At 39.7% G+C, this 17,790-nt stretch overlaps 1 protein-coding gene across 1 annotated transcript; it reads left to right on the top strand.

Annotated features, from left to right (window-relative positions):
• The first annotated feature begins 1,206 nt into the window (after window positions 1-1,206).
• clns1a (chloride channel, nucleotide-sensitive, 1A) lies at window positions 1,207-7,442 on the top strand. The gene is made up of 8 exons (XM_054599156.1): window positions 1,207-1,352; window positions 2,242-2,378; window positions 2,694-2,840; window positions 3,286-3,396; window positions 4,876-4,889; window positions 6,156-6,327; window positions 6,772-6,838; window positions 7,008-7,442. Coding segments are annotated over exons 1-8 (768 nt in total). The 5' UTR covers window positions 1,207-1,233; the 3' UTR covers window positions 7,009-7,442.
• Window positions 7,443-17,790: the final 10,348 nt, after the last annotated feature.

Here is a 17,790-nt window from a genome sequence, read left to right on the forward strand (position 1 = left end):
TCTTTACAGTATGGTATACGCATGCGCACTGCCCTCTGCTGGTTACAGTGTGTAACTACAGAGTTTCCATCACTACGAGATGAAGATCTGCTGTGGATGCTGTTACAAAGTAAGTCATGAAATAGAGAAATCATGTAAGATGAGAGAATGTATGGCAATTCATTAACTGAGTTCTGTTGGGTACCTGCACTTTTGGGATTAAAGTTTAATTTACAGACAGGATTGCTGAAAGATCACTAGGTATGAGGCATGAAGACATTCCATTTAGTAAATGGGAAGGTAAAGCACTGGACATAAATTATATAACAAGGTGTGAAAGGCAGAACATAACACTGTACATTTAGAATACAGAGTGATAAAGAGAACAGTAGAAGAGAGGATGTATTTCTGTCCAGATTAAGGTTTGATCACACAGGTTTCAATGAGTGTTTGTGTTGTATAGTATAGTATAGTATAGTTGAACGTTCTGTATATGTATGTATGAAATATATTAAAGAGATGGTAAGTTTACAACAAAAGGTGAGAGAGGCTGGAGGGGATTGTGATATGGGAGGAGATATGGTGGAAACATGTATTATTCAACACATATTATTAATAAAATATAGTTATTTTAATTTAGCTTTGGTCTTTAATCATATTTTATTCTTTACTGGAGCCTGCGCTACCTCCTCCCGGCCGGTAGGGGGCAGAGGAGGTAGGCCTGTCATACCTCCTCCCGGCCGGTAGGTGGCGGAGGAGGTAGGCCTGTCATACCTCCTCCCGGCCGGTAGATGGCGCTAAGCAGCTACACGTGGTCATCGCAGTCACAACCGCGCTTTGTAAGCGGTGGTCACGTGACTAAGGTTCACTTTGTTTTTGACGTTTTGCTTTGATACGTGTTGCCGCGATATTTCAGCCGTGAATGAAACCAACAGTCTGCTAACGTGTTTGTTTCCAGACTCGTCGTGTTCATCTTCCTCCAGCTGTCCACAGCTTCCTTTAGGAGGTTATCCCGGGTACATTAGCTCTCTGTAGCAGGTTATCCCGGGTACATTAGCTTTATCCCGGGTACATTAGCAGGTTATCCCGGGTACATTAGCTTTATCCCGGGTACATTAGCGAGGTTATCACGAATTAGGTCACTTCGCGTCTTGTTGACAGCGGAGTCTGCGTTTTTCTCTCCTCTTCCTCCTCCTCCTCTCCTCCTCTTCCTCTTCCTCTCTCTCCTCCTCCTCCTCCTCCTCCAGCGGGACGATGGTTCTACTGAAGAACCTCCGTCCGCCCACCGAGGGAGTCCGGCACGAACAAGCCGACACCACGGTGGTGATGGACGGACAGCAGCTGGGCCGAGGCACGCTGTACGTGGCCGACACGTGAGTGACGCTGGTGTTTGAGTTAAGAGTTAATGAGATAATGAGTTTAGATAATGAGTTAATCAGGGTTTAATGACTTAATGTTGGGTTTAATACAGGTGTTGGGTTTAATACAGAGTTGGGTTTAATAATGAGTTTAATACAGATGTTGGGTTTAATACAGATGTTGGGTTTAATACAGGTGTTGGGTTAGTCTGACTCTATACAGGACAGAACGTGTTGAATAACATGCAGCACAACACCGACACTCCTCGGCTAACCACTTCCGGAGTATTCACTTTCAAAATAAAAACAGACATTTATTGTTTTCTTTATTTGAAGAAAAGTAAGAATACAAAACTGTGAAAGTACTCTGTAAAATCTTAAATTCCTGCAATTAAAATGTTCAAATGTCTGTAAAAATGTACTTGAATTCAGTCAGTCGACAGAAAATGAATGTCAAACTACTTTAATAGTGTGTTTTTGTTCCAGTATTATATAAAGAGCAAAAATGACAAACATTTCCAACATCTCAAGTGTGAGGATTTATTTTGTCGTACATGATATTAAGCTGAACGATAGATTTCACCTTTGGCTCTGGGGAATTATAACAGGCATATTTTATACTATTTTCTGACATTTTGTAGCTTTAACAGGTATCTGAATAATCAAGAAATACTGATTAGTTGTAGCTCCAAACAATCAGTTTATGTGGATTAAAGGTCGAAGGTTTCCAAAGTCACATCAAATCTGGAAAGTATGTATTTTAAATGTGACATATTACACTTTTGCGTGGGTCATGCAGCTTGTCATCACCCGACACTGTCAAACGCCATTAAATGCACCTCACATCATGTGTGCTTTCCATTTATGAACCAATAACTTTTCCGTGCGTTTTGTTTTCTGGCAGGCGTCTGTCGTGGTTCGACGGCTCGGGGATGGGTTTCTGTCTGGAGTATCCCACCATCGGCCTGCACGCCATCTCCAGAGACGTCAGCGCGTACCCACAGGAGCACCTCTACGTCATGGTCAACGGCAAACTCTCAGGTGAGAGTGACGCAAAGCATAACGTTTGTATTAAAGGGTCCATTGATGAGTTTTTACCGTGGTCTGTTTTAAATCTGCTACTTGCGGTTTCCTTCATTTTAAACCCATTTTTATTCTTTTGTGTTGGCAACATCCGAGTGAACACTTTTTCCTTTCCAAACAGGTCACCGCTTTGTTTGTATGTTTACATGTAATATCTGTTTGGTGGCTCCTTCTCACAACTGTGGAATGCATAAATGGTTCATGTTAAACCAGGAGGGAAAGCTTCTCACTGTGTGTGTGTCACTCCTGTGTTTTGGCCCTCCATCATCGCAGGGGAGAATGAGGCCGAAATGGCAGAGAGAGCAGCTGATGGAGAAGAAGACGACAACGACGACAGCAGTAACAGCGGCGCTGATGATGATGATGATGAGGAAGGAGCCATCACAGAGATCCGGTTCGTGCCCGGTGACAAGGTGGCATGTGAGTGATGGCGCCATGACTGCCTGAGCCAGGGTCACATCTTCATTGTGATCAGTTATTGAGAACGTTTTAATGACGACGTCACAGCTCTACAAATAAACCACACAAGTGATCAGACAGATTTTAAAGTGCTTTGACCATATCATCAGATCCTAAGATAAAAATGTTAGTTACTCTCCAAACAAGCAGTTTTAAATAGGACTTATGTCGTATGTCTGTAGATTTTTATGATATTCAAGGCAAGAAGTTCAGAGGCATTGTGGTAAAAAAATAAAAATAAAGTTAGGTTGAATATAACTTTTTAGGACATTATTTAGAAGCAGAAATATGTAACACAGGAAACAACATAGTGAGTTTACACTTTGACTGCCTCTAACTTCATTGTGTGTGTGTGTTTGTTTGTTTGTTTTTTGTTTATGTGTGTTTGTGTGTGATTGTCATGCAGTGGAGTCCATGTTCTCAGCGATGTGTGAGTGTCAGGCGCTGCATCCCGACCCAGAGGACGACGACTCCGACAACGACTTCGAAGGAGAAGAGTACGACGTGGAGGAGGCCGGTGAGGAGAAACACTAAGATGCACACTTTAACACACACACAACACACACACATTCTCACCCTATTAGTGTGTGAGCAACAGGTCGACATTGTCATAAGACATTAAACCTTCTAAATGACTCTTAATTCCCCAATCTGTACAATGAACTCTCAGCTTTGAGAGAAACTCACTGCTGGTCCAGTGTACAAAACACCATCAGGTTTTGTACACATTAGGTAGTTGCAGAAGTGGGAATAAGATTCTACAAAAAATGTAAGCACATAAATAGTGAACAATTAACTGATAAATTAAACAAATAAACAGTTTAGTGTGTCAAAAATGAAATGAAGTCTTGATTCCAGTTTACAAAAGATAAACATAATTGTATACTGTTGGTTACTACCAACATTTATTGTCATCTTATTTAAAACGAAAAATAGTCACATCATCATCAACAGAAGTTGAGCACCAAAGAGAGTTAGTTAGGTAGCAGTACCACAGATCTGTTCCATCTTTTAACACCACCCAGTGCAGAACACTGCAGACAAACCGGCCTCCGCTTCTGTCAAACTAGCCCCTACGAAGGTGAGCTGACCTAGAGACCTTAGGGTGAACGGGGTGGGCAGTTTCACATAAACTCAATAAGTACAAACGACTAAAAATTAGATAAGAAAATCACCGACATAGAATACAACCTACTTCCTGCAAAATGTATTTCACAGAAAATTCGAATTTTCAATGGTGTAAATAATTAGTCAAACTTAATCAGACCAGTCTGACTTCAAAATGACAGCGCTCCACTTCGATGTCATTGAGAAACTTCCTGTTTCCACGAGCCGACTTCACTTCAGAACAACAGCCGACCACCTCAGAGTGTCACTCAGATATAATATCAGGACATTCTGATTAGTGGTGGATCATAAAACTCACGGTTCAGTTCATATCAGGGATCAGATCAGCACAAAAGAAAAAAGGGAGCAAATATAACTTTTAGAGATCCCATATCATGTTTTTTCTACTAATTGCTGACCATTGATGATCCTTGACAGATGCAGATCCCTTTGTTGTTTGACTATTGTAAGCTGGTTTTAAAGGATCAGATACATTTTTGCCATTGTCCAGAAAATAATTTCAACCATTCTGAAGTCAGTAAACCATCAACAACTCTGTTATCCTTTTCATTTGTTAGTCATCTATAGTGTTTTTTTTTTCTTCTTCATAGAAACACAATTCAAATAAGGAAATAAAAGATTGTATTTTTATTGATGATACAAATGTTGTCATTAGTAGTTTTAATGATGTATTATAAGCTGCTTAGCGCTAGTGTAAAAAGTTAATAATTCATCTATAATATCTATTTATGTTGTTGCGAAAACATCTTATTCAAACTACTGGATTTATTAAAGTTTCTCACCAACTCTACATTTAACAAGATTACATGTGAACACATCATGATAAAGTCATAATTTACCTTCACCAAATACTAATTTCACTGAACAGAGCCTGAACGCATCGTAATATAACCAAAGGGAATCTCCGTTCCTTAACCGTTAGCGGTGCTGCTAACGTTACTAGTTCTCCTCCTGTTGGTTTAATCACAGATTGGTTGTTTACAATGTAACATGATCAGAGATCAGAGACTAGAAAAGCATTTATGCTGATGTCCTGATCTCATATTTTACTAAATATTGGCGGATAATGACAGTCAGTAAAACTTTATTTCACACTGTGATGGTTACCATTACTCTGTGTAAATACTTCATGGGTCACATGCATGCCCAGCTGTAGGGGCGGGGATCCATATGGATCACGAATCGACAGTGATCCCTGACACCACTGATTCTGATGTGGACTTTCAAAATGAAAGCCCTCCAAGACGTCATATATGAGCTGTTTTCCCTCCAACTTCAGATTTGTTTACTCATTGATCATGATGGTATGATCACCATCGCATCAAAGGGTTCAATCAAACAGCTATGTTATTTAAGAGAAAATATCATATATATATATATATTGTATATCCTGAAAAGCCAAGATGTTATTTATACGCTAAAGGGGCCAACACTATGTACATGCATATCTAATCCCTACTTTGTACAGTTTAATAATCCCTACTGATAACCTGATTCTGTAGAGTTTATGTTGTATACATCTTGTATCTTTATTGTTATAGTTTTCATTTACTTTTATATTAACCAACCTCCAAGTATCTATTGAAACGGATGCACTCATTTACATTTTGGAGAAGCAGAATAATATATTGAATATAATAATATAACGCGTTGTCCTTCTGTTTCTGTTTGTCTCCCTGGTTGTCCCGACTCTTTGGTTGCAGAAGCAGGTAAGACGTCCAGCACTCATCGCTGCACATAAACACAACCAAACGAACCTTTGCAGAACAAACTATATCTGCTGAGAATCAAAACACTTTGAAAAGTTGGCACTGAACTGTTTTTCAAATATTTGGGACTTAGGGAAAAAAATTTCTGTCATCTATCGCTTTGCTGTTTAGATGCTTTTATTACAACACAATAATGAGTCTATGAAAGAATGCAAGCAGATTTATTATTAATGTCTTTGTGACCGAATTAAAATATAGTAATACAGCTGCAATATAAGATGTTAGCCTAGGGGAAGTTTTAATTGTTGACAAATACTGTACATTCATTAAAACGCTCAAATTGTATTTATATCTGTGTACAACTACATTAAAGTGTTATAAAATATTTATTAAATGTGAATTTAGTGCTTATAAATATCCCTCCTCCACCCCCGCAGAGCACGGCCACGCTGACATCCCCACCTTCTACACCTGTGACGAGGGTCTGTCGACGCTCACGCAGGAGGGCCAGGCCACGCTGGAGAGGCTGGAGGGAATGTTGGCCCAGTCGGTCGCTCAGCAGTTCCACATGGCCGGAGTCCGGACTGAAGAAGCCAACCCGGGGTTCGAAGGTTTGAGTCGAAACACACACACAGCAGACTGGTGATTGGAGATGAAAGATCATATTGATAATGAAATCAAAGTTCAGCCAAGTGTAGCAAAATCCTAAAAGGATAGAGGAGAGCTGTTGTGTGGATTATGCAGCTTTGATCCTGGTGCAGGAGATGGACTTTCCCACATCTGTATTCTTCCAGGTTAAGGGAGGATGGGGGACTTGGGTTGTGTTTGAGGAGCAGAATCAACTTCCTTTTCGGTTCTTATATTACAAGTTTTTTGGCTTAATGTTGAATTGGAACTTTGCCTTTTTATTTAATTTTTGCTCAGTTTAAAGTACCAGTCACAGTTGTTTTATTTACACATATCTGCACTGAAAAAGAAAAACCCAACAGCTGATTTTACTAGATTTTGTTCATGGGGTGCTGTTCAAATGATTGTGAGCTTGTTGTTGTTTACAGACGGTATGGAGGTGGATGCAGCGGCGATGGAGTCCGGTCAGTTTGAGGACGCAGACGTCGAGCACTGGTAACAACAACTCTGAGACTTTTAACGTGAATTAATAGACATCACAAGCAGCAACAAAATATCCATTAAAATGATGATACAACCTCAAAAACATCTTTTGTAAATGCACATGAGGGACAAAAACTTGGGCAGTCTGGTTCATTCACGTGTTATCTGACTCTTTCCGTAGATGGAAGGCAGCTGGTTAAAGCCCTTATGCATCATGGGATTGGAGGAGAGGACAGCAGCACTTCTCTAAAGCTCTCGGCTCTTACTCGTACTCTCTTCTCAGAGAAACCTTGTCCCCATGTACTTAAAGGTCATCTCACTAGTCTTTTGCAGCTTCCTACATTTTCTCTCGTTGCATCTTGTTGTTGTTTTTCTGCTCACATTCATCTCTACTAAATTGTCCTAACCTTATGAATAAAGAATGCTGTATTCAGTCAGATCAGCTACTGTAGACTATTGAGATGCAGCCCCAAAAAGCCCAGACCCTGTTGTTAAGTGTAAAAACAAAACGATAAGTTTCTGTTTTGTACCTAAAGACCAATTTAATATTGATTTTCCTGCAGAGGAAAACATGTCTTTGTATTAAATTGTCAATAAATGGATAGTTTTTGTATCAGTTTAGTTTTTTGTTTGATTTATTCTAATTAAATTGACGGTTAAAAGAAACAACAAAAAACATGTTGTTATACAATACAATATGAGGGGAGGTGGGTGGTGTAAATAGGGCATTGAATCTGGCCATACGCTGCGTATCGTGGTACAGGGGTTACCATTTCATATATTTGGGATATATTGCGGGGGGGGTTTAATCATCATTTTAGGAAAAAAACAGCTTGTAGCTAAAGCCAAAGTTATACTTTCCCCGGATGTACTGGCATTGTTAAATGTGATATAATATTCATAACTAGGTTTTCATGAATTTTAATTTCATGTTTTGATGACTCACCTGAAACCAAAAAGTGTTGTGTTTTCTTTACCTTAGAATGAGCCCTTCATAATTGAAAACTTTGAGCAGGTCCTCTTCATGAGTCAGCCATGTTTCTACGGTAGCCCAGAAGGGATAAACCAAACACTGTCTCTAGAGATGGCCTTTAACGGTTTTATGTCACTTGAAGGCCACCGTAGTTCTCCGACACATTTAGAAAAAAAGATTATACAAATAAAGTTTATTGCCATATTATGATACTCAGAACATCCAATTCTCAACCTTCCACTCTAAATGTTTCAGTTGATTAATTAGTTAATTAGCTCAAATAAATTGTTGTTATACACAAAAAACTTGGCAACTTATTGCAACAACAATATCTGTTTGACATCCACATGCTGCAATCTGCCTAAAAGTCCTGCGAGTACAGGGCAAACCCTCTTTTGTTTTTGAAACCGTTGATATCTCAGCGACAGATATTGTAGTTGTAGAGGTGATACTGGCTCTGGGGTTGTTGATCCAAATAAACACAAGTGTTGATGTGTCTAAAAAATTTAAATCACACAAGTGAATGATTTTCAGTGTTTGACCAGCCAACTCGTAGAGGGTAAAAATTGGTCAATCGATTTCCGCATGCTTTCTTAGTGAGATCTATCTGACAAAGAATATTTAAATTAGACGCTAAGTGAGTTTTCTGTTTAGCTTCTAAGATGTGCTCTTGAGGTCTTTAAGGCCTAAAAAAGAAAAGTGCATATCAGTGCTAGTATTACTTTTTTCTAACTGATAACAGCCTGTCACTAAACATCCCCCACGTGTGCTCTGGGTTTGAGATGTCCATGTTGATCATGTCCTCTTCTTGGTCTCCAAGTGAGGATGGAGAGACGGAGACGTCAGCGACAGCAGAGGGACGAATTTATCAAACAGCAGCACTGAACTCATCGTACCTGAAACAGAAATCATGTAGAGGAACAATTAAAAGATTTGGAGAACCCTGCAGCTTAAAATATAAGACAATTTACAGCTTTGTAATATTTCAAAGTATCAGTCTATGGTGACAATATACATGGAAGTACGTTTACTCATATACTTCTACTGGATTTCATCACAGGGATAAATATTGTACTTTTTACTCCAAAACATTTCCTCCACAGCTTTAGTTCCTTTGCAGTTTTGAGTTATTAATACAAAATACACATCATCTAATGTATTATGATTATGATACCCAGCACTATATAATGTAATTGAAATTAGCTTCACCTTTTTCCAGCTGCAAGAATAAAGTGATAAACATGTAATTTATTTAAATATATCTATATGATTCTGAAATGGGTCATTCCACATAATGAGCACTTTTACTTTCGCTACTTTAAGTATATGCTGATACTTCTGTACTTGCTAAAGTAAAACAGGAATATTAATTGGAACAGAGTACTTTTACTCATTGGTATTGATACTTTTAGTAGTAGTAGTAAAAGATGTCAGTACTTCTTCCACCTGTGGTTATCTGTATTCAAACTTAACTGCCCAATAAAATGGGTTTTTAAAAAGAGCAGCATAACTCTGAAATTTAGTGGAGTATTATGTTAATTAAATAAAACAAATATTGAATAACATATTCAGAACTATGTTTTAATCAGTGTATAATCACATGAAACTAAAAATTGTGTTTTCCTTAGCTTAAAGAAAAAGATTTATAAGAAAAAGATTTATATTTATGTTTGGGTACGTTTGGTCATCTTCCACGGAGTCAGACATCTTGCTAGGCCATGATTCTACAGCAAACTTAACACTGGCTCTATTAAGAGCCTTCCACTCAAAGGACGAATGGCTACTGAAGGTAGAGATGGGTTCCGAAACCGGGTATTTAACATGCCCCATTTCTGCATAATTAAAGATCGTAGTATTGATAATAGTAGTACTGATATTTTAACATTTAACCTTTGTTTCCTTGAGATATTAATGATGTTATATAGGGACTTCGCTGCTGCAAACATAATTGTTCTATAAACAATATTTAGATATATCTAAATTAAGAATAACTTCTAATTTTGTTTACATCTTTTTAAAAACAATACAAGAACCAAATATTGATAAGAGCAGCTCCTAGTTGTAGTAAAATCCTAAAGATAACTATCTCTACCTGTAGACCACCGTAGTTCTCAAACAAGCTTGGAAAGTGAGGGGCTGAGCAGAGGGGTATTGAGTCGGTAGCAACCTGCCACACACCACTAGAGGCCACTAGAACTTGAACACACTGTCCCTTTAAGCAATTATCAAGTCGATGTCATATCAGCTGCCATCTTTTGTTTTATCTCCATATTATCCGATCTTTTTTTACATAGACAGACTTTTTTCCGATTGGGAAACTGAAATCAATATTGTTTCTGTTGCTTTAACGACCTGCAGATTCCCTGATATTAGTCTTACCCAGCAGTGGGCTCAGCCAGTAGACCAGGCAGTACTCCAGGAAGGAGTTCCCACTGCAGGGGAACTGTGTGGAGAAGGCCAGGGCCGGGTTGAAAACTGCTCCTGTCACACTGCCACCTGGACACACACACACGAAACACATGAACTTTTTAAAGGGCCAAACCTGCAGCAACCGTCCATCTGTTTATGACTCCTAAACAAACAAATTGAATGTGGTCTTAAATTCTTGGTAGGCAGATGAAAATGTACATTTTTAAAACAGCTAATAAGAGGCTACATACTAATTCTGTACAGGTTGATGCTTATGAAGTGTGTTCACACTGAAAAAGTGACAAAGAAATCAGTTTGCATAGTAAGTTTACTCTCCTGTTAAAGCATTACAGGAACTTACATTCATTTCTAGTTTATTGTATGTAGGAAAGAGCCGTCTGCAGATGGCGAGTTCTGAAATGGAAGATCTTTAGGATTCATCTCGTTGCCTTTGTTGGTTGGGTTGGTTAGGTTTAAGCACGGTGAGTGAAAGAATTTAGAGGAAGAATATCAGGGTTAGCCAATCAGAGGCCGAGAAGGACTGGAATACCTTTGCCATAGGGGGGGGGGGACCCCGCCTGGCCAGTACAAAAAAATACAAATCAAGGATAGATTAGCATCATTGTAGCCTTCCGCAGTAGGCTATAGCCTAGTAAAAAATACTTTGCTGGTTATACTGGGACAGAGATGTTGAGTGGACTGGTCATCGTGGTTCATGTCTCTTTTCTGGTTAGTTCTGGTGAAGCTCCACTGAAGAAGCTGTTGTATGTTTGAAATTGATAATCAGCTGTACAGGCTGCAAAGTGCAGTCGATGGAATTCAATGTTGGTTTGGACATCGGGGCTGTGTTGCTGATATCGTTACACTAGTGTAGCCTATGTGCTCACGTTTATGTCGGCTATACATTTATTATTTATTTAATTAGTAAAGAATGAATTAAGTATCATATGGACTACCCCCATGCAGATTGCATCCAACTGAATACCCTTCTGCCCACCCCTCCCTGTCCAACTGTGAGGGAACTACGTTGGCCTTCCGGTATCGTAAAAACACAAAAGGCTCTCTCTAAATTTGACCCCTAAACACACCACGTTTAATTATGAAACAACATCAATATAGAAATGTCCCAGTGATGTTTTATTTATCTAATTACAAATTATTTTAATTAACTTACAAAAACAACATTTTTCTAATCATGACATTTTAATTGTATATGACTGATAGCCTTGAGTTTCAGCAATAAACTTGCTGAGATACCATTAACTTCTACTCTTTTTTATAATATTTTTTTATAATCAATCACCATCACCGTCATTTTTAATATCTTAAGAAACATTTTCAGATGCTTTGTTTTGTTTGAATTGACCGGCTGACAATTCAGTGTCTGACAGTTGCCACTTTTCTCAAGAATTTGGCTTGGTACATAACTTTTACATAACAAATAGAAAGGTGAAAAATAAGCAAAAAGTCCCAGGTAGTGACCGGAGCATTCCCGGATGGAAATAGGTTCGTTCCACCGGCGATCACCGCGCATTGCATGCCGGGTAGATTTTTTGATTCATTGTTGAATTTTTCTATTCCCAAACATGTTTGACAGAGCGTGCTTTAACACAAAACACGCTTTCCAGGTCAGTAAGCACAACCAGGATTAATCCATATATAAACACTGTAATGTGATGGTGCTCCGGATTATAAAGCGCACTGTCGTTTTTTGAGAAAATTAAAGGAACCTTTTAAGATCCTTATAGTGATGGTGAACCTTATACACAAAATGTTTGAACCTTTATACACACACTGTAATGTGATTTGAATTACTTTAAGATGTTTTAATGTGAGCTGTCCGTGGCTTGTAACTTTAAACATTTCCAAAAAACACTTTTGCACATACACACACACTATTGCTAATCTTATTGGAACCTAAATGTGCCTGCTTTATTTACACACAATGTTTCATTAACAGTAGCTTATTTATGTGATGGTACTTTATTTAGCCTCTTACACACACACTGATGTGATTGTACAATATTGATGGTGAACCTTTATACACACACACTGTAATATGATGGTGAACCACACACACACACTGTTATACACACACACTGTAATATTTAACTGGCTGACTACGGTGTAATGTGATGTTTTTTTAGTTTAAAACATGTTTGAGTGTTTATTTAATGTATATGGATTATGGGTGAGAAAATGGATTATTTATTTATTCATTTAAGTTCTTATTTTTATCTTAATTCAGGCTCAAATATCAATCTTTATTTAATGTTTTACACATGTTTCATTCTGCTGTTATTTAATGTTTAATTCTCTTCATTTAATGATCTTTATTTAATGTTTCATTATCTTTATTTAATTTTTCAGCTTTATTTAATGTTTTAATATCTTTATTTAAAGGTTTCATTCTCTTTATTTAATGTTTCATTCTCTTCTCTTTATTTAATGTTTTAATATCTTTATTTAACACATCACCATCAACTAATGTGAGGGTCAACCTCTTCATATACATCATACACTATTCATACCATTACTATCATTGAACCAAAGAGGTGCACACACTGTCATCCCTGCACCGGAGGATGCAGGCTCAGTCCCGGGACTCCATGGTGCGGAAGTCTCACCCTGTCATCACCTGCACTCTCCCTGTCATCAGCACCCTGTCCGTCATACCTGCATGAACCACTGTCGTGATGACCACTCTCCCTGCCAGCACTCTCCCTGCTGTGCACTGCACTCTCCCTGGTATGCACTCTCCCTGTCCTCCATCCCCGGTCGCGTGTGCGTTATCCCTCTCGCACTCTCCCGATCCCATCCCTCTCTGTCTGCACCGGAGGATGCGGTCCTCCAGTCCCGGGAGCTCACATGGTGCTCAGGAAGTGATCCCCGAAATCCTCTCCTCCCTTTGTCCCCTCTTCCCTCCCTCATTAACCCCCTGTCCCTCATCCCTCTCATCACTCTCCCTGTCCTCTCATCCCTCTCAGCACTCTCCCTGTCCTCAGCACTCTCCCTGTCCTCTCATCCCTCTCATCACTCTCCCTGTCCTGTCCTCTCATCCCTCCATCACTCTCCCTGTCCTCTCATCCCTCTCTCACTCTCCCTGTCCTCTCATCCCTCTCATCACTCTCCCTGTCTTCATCCCTCTCACTCTCCCTGTCCTCTCATCCCTCTCACTCTCCCTGTCCTCATCCCTCTCCCTCAGCACTCTCCCTGTCCTCTCAGCACTCTCCCTGTCCTCTCACCCCTCTCAGCACTCTCCCTGTCCCTCATCCCTCACTCTCCCTGTCCTCTCACTCTCCCTGTCCCCTCTCAGCACTCTCCCTGTCCTCTCACTCTCCCCCTCTCATCCCTCTCAGCACTCTCCCTGTCCTCTCATCCCTCTGCACTCTCCCTGTCCTCTCACCCCTCTCAGCACTCTCCCTGTCCTCTCATTTCCCCCCTCTCAGCACTCCCTGTCCTCCATTCTCTTTATTTAATGTTTCTGTCCTCTCAGCACTCTCCCTGTCCTCTCATCCCTCTCAGCACTCTCCCTGTCCTCTCATCCCTCTCTGCACTCTCCCTGTCCTCTCACTCTCCCTGTCCCCTCCCTCATCACTCTCCCTGTCATCCCTCTCACTCTCCCCCTCTCAGCACTCTCCCTGTCCTCTGTCCTCTCTGCACTCTCTCTCATCCTCTCATCACTCTCCCTGTCCTCTTCCTCAGTCTTCATCTGGTTTACATCTGACTCCCAGTAACCAACTGTTTCTTTCCACTATTCCAGCCTATATGTGCAGTTTTCTGAGGATTTTGTAGACATGGATGCAAATTGCGCCAATGCATGTGTCTCTCAGCCAGTGTCTGGCCAGTGTTGTGTACATTTAGTTGTTTTTTTCCCTGTTTCAGTATGTGTACAGACAATTTTAAAACATGAACAAAATATAAAATAATGTCACTGTGGAGCAGCAGACCAAAACTGGTCCAAGCTGAAAGCTATTGGTGAAACACCTACTGTTGCATGTCATATCAAATTCTCAAATTCTTTCTATATGATGCAACTACCATGAACCTGAGAGAAATTGCGTTCTTTGCGTCTTTCTCCCACGCCATGCTCTATGCCCTTGTTCCAACACTCCTCTTGGGCCGAGACTGAATGGGTCAGAGGTCAGAGGTCAGAGGTGTTCCACAGGACAAGCCTCCGAGTGGCTGCCTTTTACAGCAGCTCCTGCTCACCTGTGAGCTTTTTCCTTTAAATTGTGTTTTTTTTTGTTACATTTTGTTACTTTTACTTTTTTTTTTATTTTCATTTTTTATTTTTATCTTGTCTTTCTTTACTAAGTCTCTTGTGTGCACTTTACTCTCTGCTGCTGTAAGCCTGCAAATTTCCCCGCTGCGGGACTAATAAAGGATTATCTTATCTTATCTCCTCACCAACACATCTACCGGTCAGGCAAGAGCTGGCTTTTGGGAGCTCAAAGGTGTAAGAGTCCCTTTCCCTTTCAATGAAAAGTTCTTCTGCATGGTGTGTGTGTGTGTGTGTGTGTGTGTGTGTGTGTGTGTGTGTGTGTGTGTGTGTGTGTGTGTGTGTGTGTGTGTGTGTGTGTGTGTGTGTGTGTGTGTGTGTGTGTGTGTGTGTGTGTGTGTGAGAGAGAGAGAGAGATAATGTGTCTATGTAGCTACATCTGTGATGGGGTTGAGATTCAAATCTAAGTGACTTTCTGTATCACACAATTCTGATAGAGGCAGCCAACAAAAACACTGACTGGTTGTCTTATTTCACAATTATGTTAGGCACTCCAGATACCCAAATGTTTGTACACAAGCACTGAAAAGGTAAGTTTTTCATGATACAGTCTGTCCCCTTTAACTTATTTTGAGATAAACAGCAATAGCAGGAAGGTCTGAATTGTATTATCATGGATGACTAATCTTAAATGTATTCCTAAAGGCATCAGAAACGTGTAGAAGTAAACACAAGCAGCCCAAGCTGACCAGTCACAGTTCTTGTAGTCCCTGTGTGGTTTTCTCTCTTGAAATAGATTAATATCGGTTTGCTTGTATAATCTGTACATCACTTTGTGAAGGTAGGTTGGTTTCGGTTGATGGACCTTTGTGTGATTCCCATGTAAGTGTCGGGGGACCAAATCTGCAGTCTTTGTGCAAAAATACAGTCAAAGTTAAAGTCTTTTTTTTTTTGTATGACATTCTCTCTTTGCACTGCCACAGACAGATGCTTACACCACTTGGCTGAAACAGATGAATAAATGAACTTGGTAAACTTGATTTTGTTTAACTCAAACTGCTTAAAAGTTTTTTTTAATCTTTTGACCTGGAAACTTTAAAATTGTAGACATGTGTGACGCGTTCTAGTTTGCCGTGTTTAACTAATGCATCAATGATACTGTATCAACAGTGGAGCTTTGCATGTTTGTCGTACACAGTGAGTGTGTGTCTTAACCAATGGAGTCCCTGGGTTTGGATGCAAAATTTGACATACCGCCTCCATCTGGGTGGACAAGTTCTAGGTGAGATTTTCCACCCTAGATTATGTTTTGTTTTGTTGGAGCTTGTTGACTTCAAATTGTGTAGAGTCAAACTATATTGCCTTAAAGTGAAGGAAACACTTTTGTGTAATACTTAACACATGTATTGTAACTTGTATGCCACCTAAAACGCTTTGGGTTGATATATTTACTTCAGTGCAGTATGTCTACTCTAATATTTGGCATGTTTTATATAATACAGCGTCGTTTATTTAAACAATAGTTATAAATAAGTATCAGTTTAGATGCAGTTTGTGTCTCACATGTTGTCAATGCTTAATAAAGAACAACATTTTGGATTAAATCATGTGCACTGTTAGTCACTGTACATGTTCAACAGACATAGATTATACTAGATGGTGTCTACTAAACTGGTACATTTCTCAAACAAAAAGAGTTTGTGTGAATGTGTAATATAAACAGCTGCATTCAAAGGGTGTCAAGACTTTCAGCACAATATAAGGACACCTGAGACACCCTGAACCATAAGACAGTCACTTGGTGCACCTGCTGGTTATGAGTTTAAAAAGACACAATCTTGAAGCTGTTTGACTTTTGCATCCCGTTGAAAGCAGAGATTAAATGTCTGTGCGTTGTATTCTCCCACTTGAATTAAAGGAGCAGTCGGATAGATTTGGGTGTGAGGACCCTTTTGCACTTATCAGAAGTGAAAAAAAGTTAATTATCATATTAAAGAGAATTCGTGTACATTGGCCTACACTGAAGACTCCATGTAGTTCTTCACCCTCACCACTAGATGTCTCTGTCTCCTCATTTAGTGCTGAACATTCATCCTGAACATGAACTTTATTATTCACACTGTGCTCTGAGGAGACAACTCATGATGTCTTCAAGGATTCTACTTTATTTCATTTCTGAAATGGATAGCTAAATTATATTTATATATATCCTTATCTGAATTGAAGGTCCAAGGAAACTAGGGTGCCTTTTGCTGTACATATTGCACCTTTATGCAAATTTATGATTTGCGATATTGGGCTGCATAAATAATATTGAATTGGCTTGAGGGATTAACAGCAAGATAAAGCTATACATAGTATTTTATTGAAAATGAGAATAATTATATATAGTTTACTCTATGTTCAATATAAGTAGATCACAGTATCGTTATAGTTATAATCATTATTATTCTTGTTGATTAAGCCTTTTAATATTTGCCTTTACACCGCTCAACAAGTTCCTTATTTACTATATCTTCCCTCATGTTTGTCTTACTAATGTATCATTTGATACAAAGTACTCTTGGTGAATTATATGCTTTATAAATTCTTACTTATTTTCTAGTTTCTGATCAGTGGCGGGAAGTAACTTAGTACACAAGTACTGTCAGGTATTTAAGTACAATTTTGAGGTACTTGTACTTTCCTTGAGTATTTCTATTTTTTTGCCGCTTATTTTTTTGCCATTTACCAGCTGCAACAGTAAAGTGATCCTTACATTACTTTATAAATGATTATAATCAAATAATATCATATATATTATTCTACACTGTTTTCTTAATACCTGATCACTTTCTCCACCACTGAATGTCACTAAACAAGACAATAAAGCAGAAGATATTTTACCCCAACCAGAGGTCTCATCTTAAAAACACTAAATCTATAAACATTTAACCCACCGGCTGAGTTACACAGTTACACCTGAATGTAACACCGGCAGCCGGACTGTCCTCCGCGGCCGTGAACGCCTCACCGCTCTCCAGCAATGAGCCGCTCCCCACAGGACTCCGAGCGCACCAGCCAATCAGCGGCGGGCGGTCACACTATTAACCAATAGCGTGTCCGGAGCGCCGGTTAAGGGGGCGGGCGGTCACACTATTAACCAATAGCGTGTCCGGAGCGCCGGTTAAGGGGGCGGGCGGTCACACTATTAACCAATAGCGTGTCCGGAGCGCCGGTTAGGGGCGGGCGGTCACACTATTAACCAATAGCGTGTCCGGAGCGCCGGTTGGGGGCGGGCGGTCACACTATTAACCAATAGCGTGTCCGGAGCGCCGGTTAGGGGGCGGGTGTTTCTGTGCAGCCCATCTAACAATAGCC

Source organism: Anoplopoma fimbria, chromosome 1 (assembly GCF_027596085.1).
Source record: "Anoplopoma fimbria isolate UVic2021 breed Golden Eagle Sablefish chromosome 1, Afim_UVic_2022, whole genome shotgun sequence".
Taxonomy (NCBI): Eukaryota; Metazoa; Chordata; class Actinopteri; order Perciformes; family Anoplopomatidae; genus Anoplopoma; species Anoplopoma fimbria.

Bases quoted from the DNA above. Each gene is read 5' to 3' on its own strand.
- clns1a (XM_054599156.1), top strand. From the start codon at position 1,234: ATGGTTCTACTGAAGAACCTCCGTCCGCCCACCGAGGGAGTCCGGCAC. The intron at 2,379-2,693 runs GTGAGAGTGACG...CCATCATCGCAG, and splicing joins GGTCAACGGCAAACTCTCAG to GGGAGAATGAGGCCGAAATG. The intron at 6,328-6,771 runs GTTTGAGTCGAA...TGTTGTTTACAG, and splicing joins AGCCAACCCGGGGTTCGAAG to ACGGTATGGAGGTGGATGCA.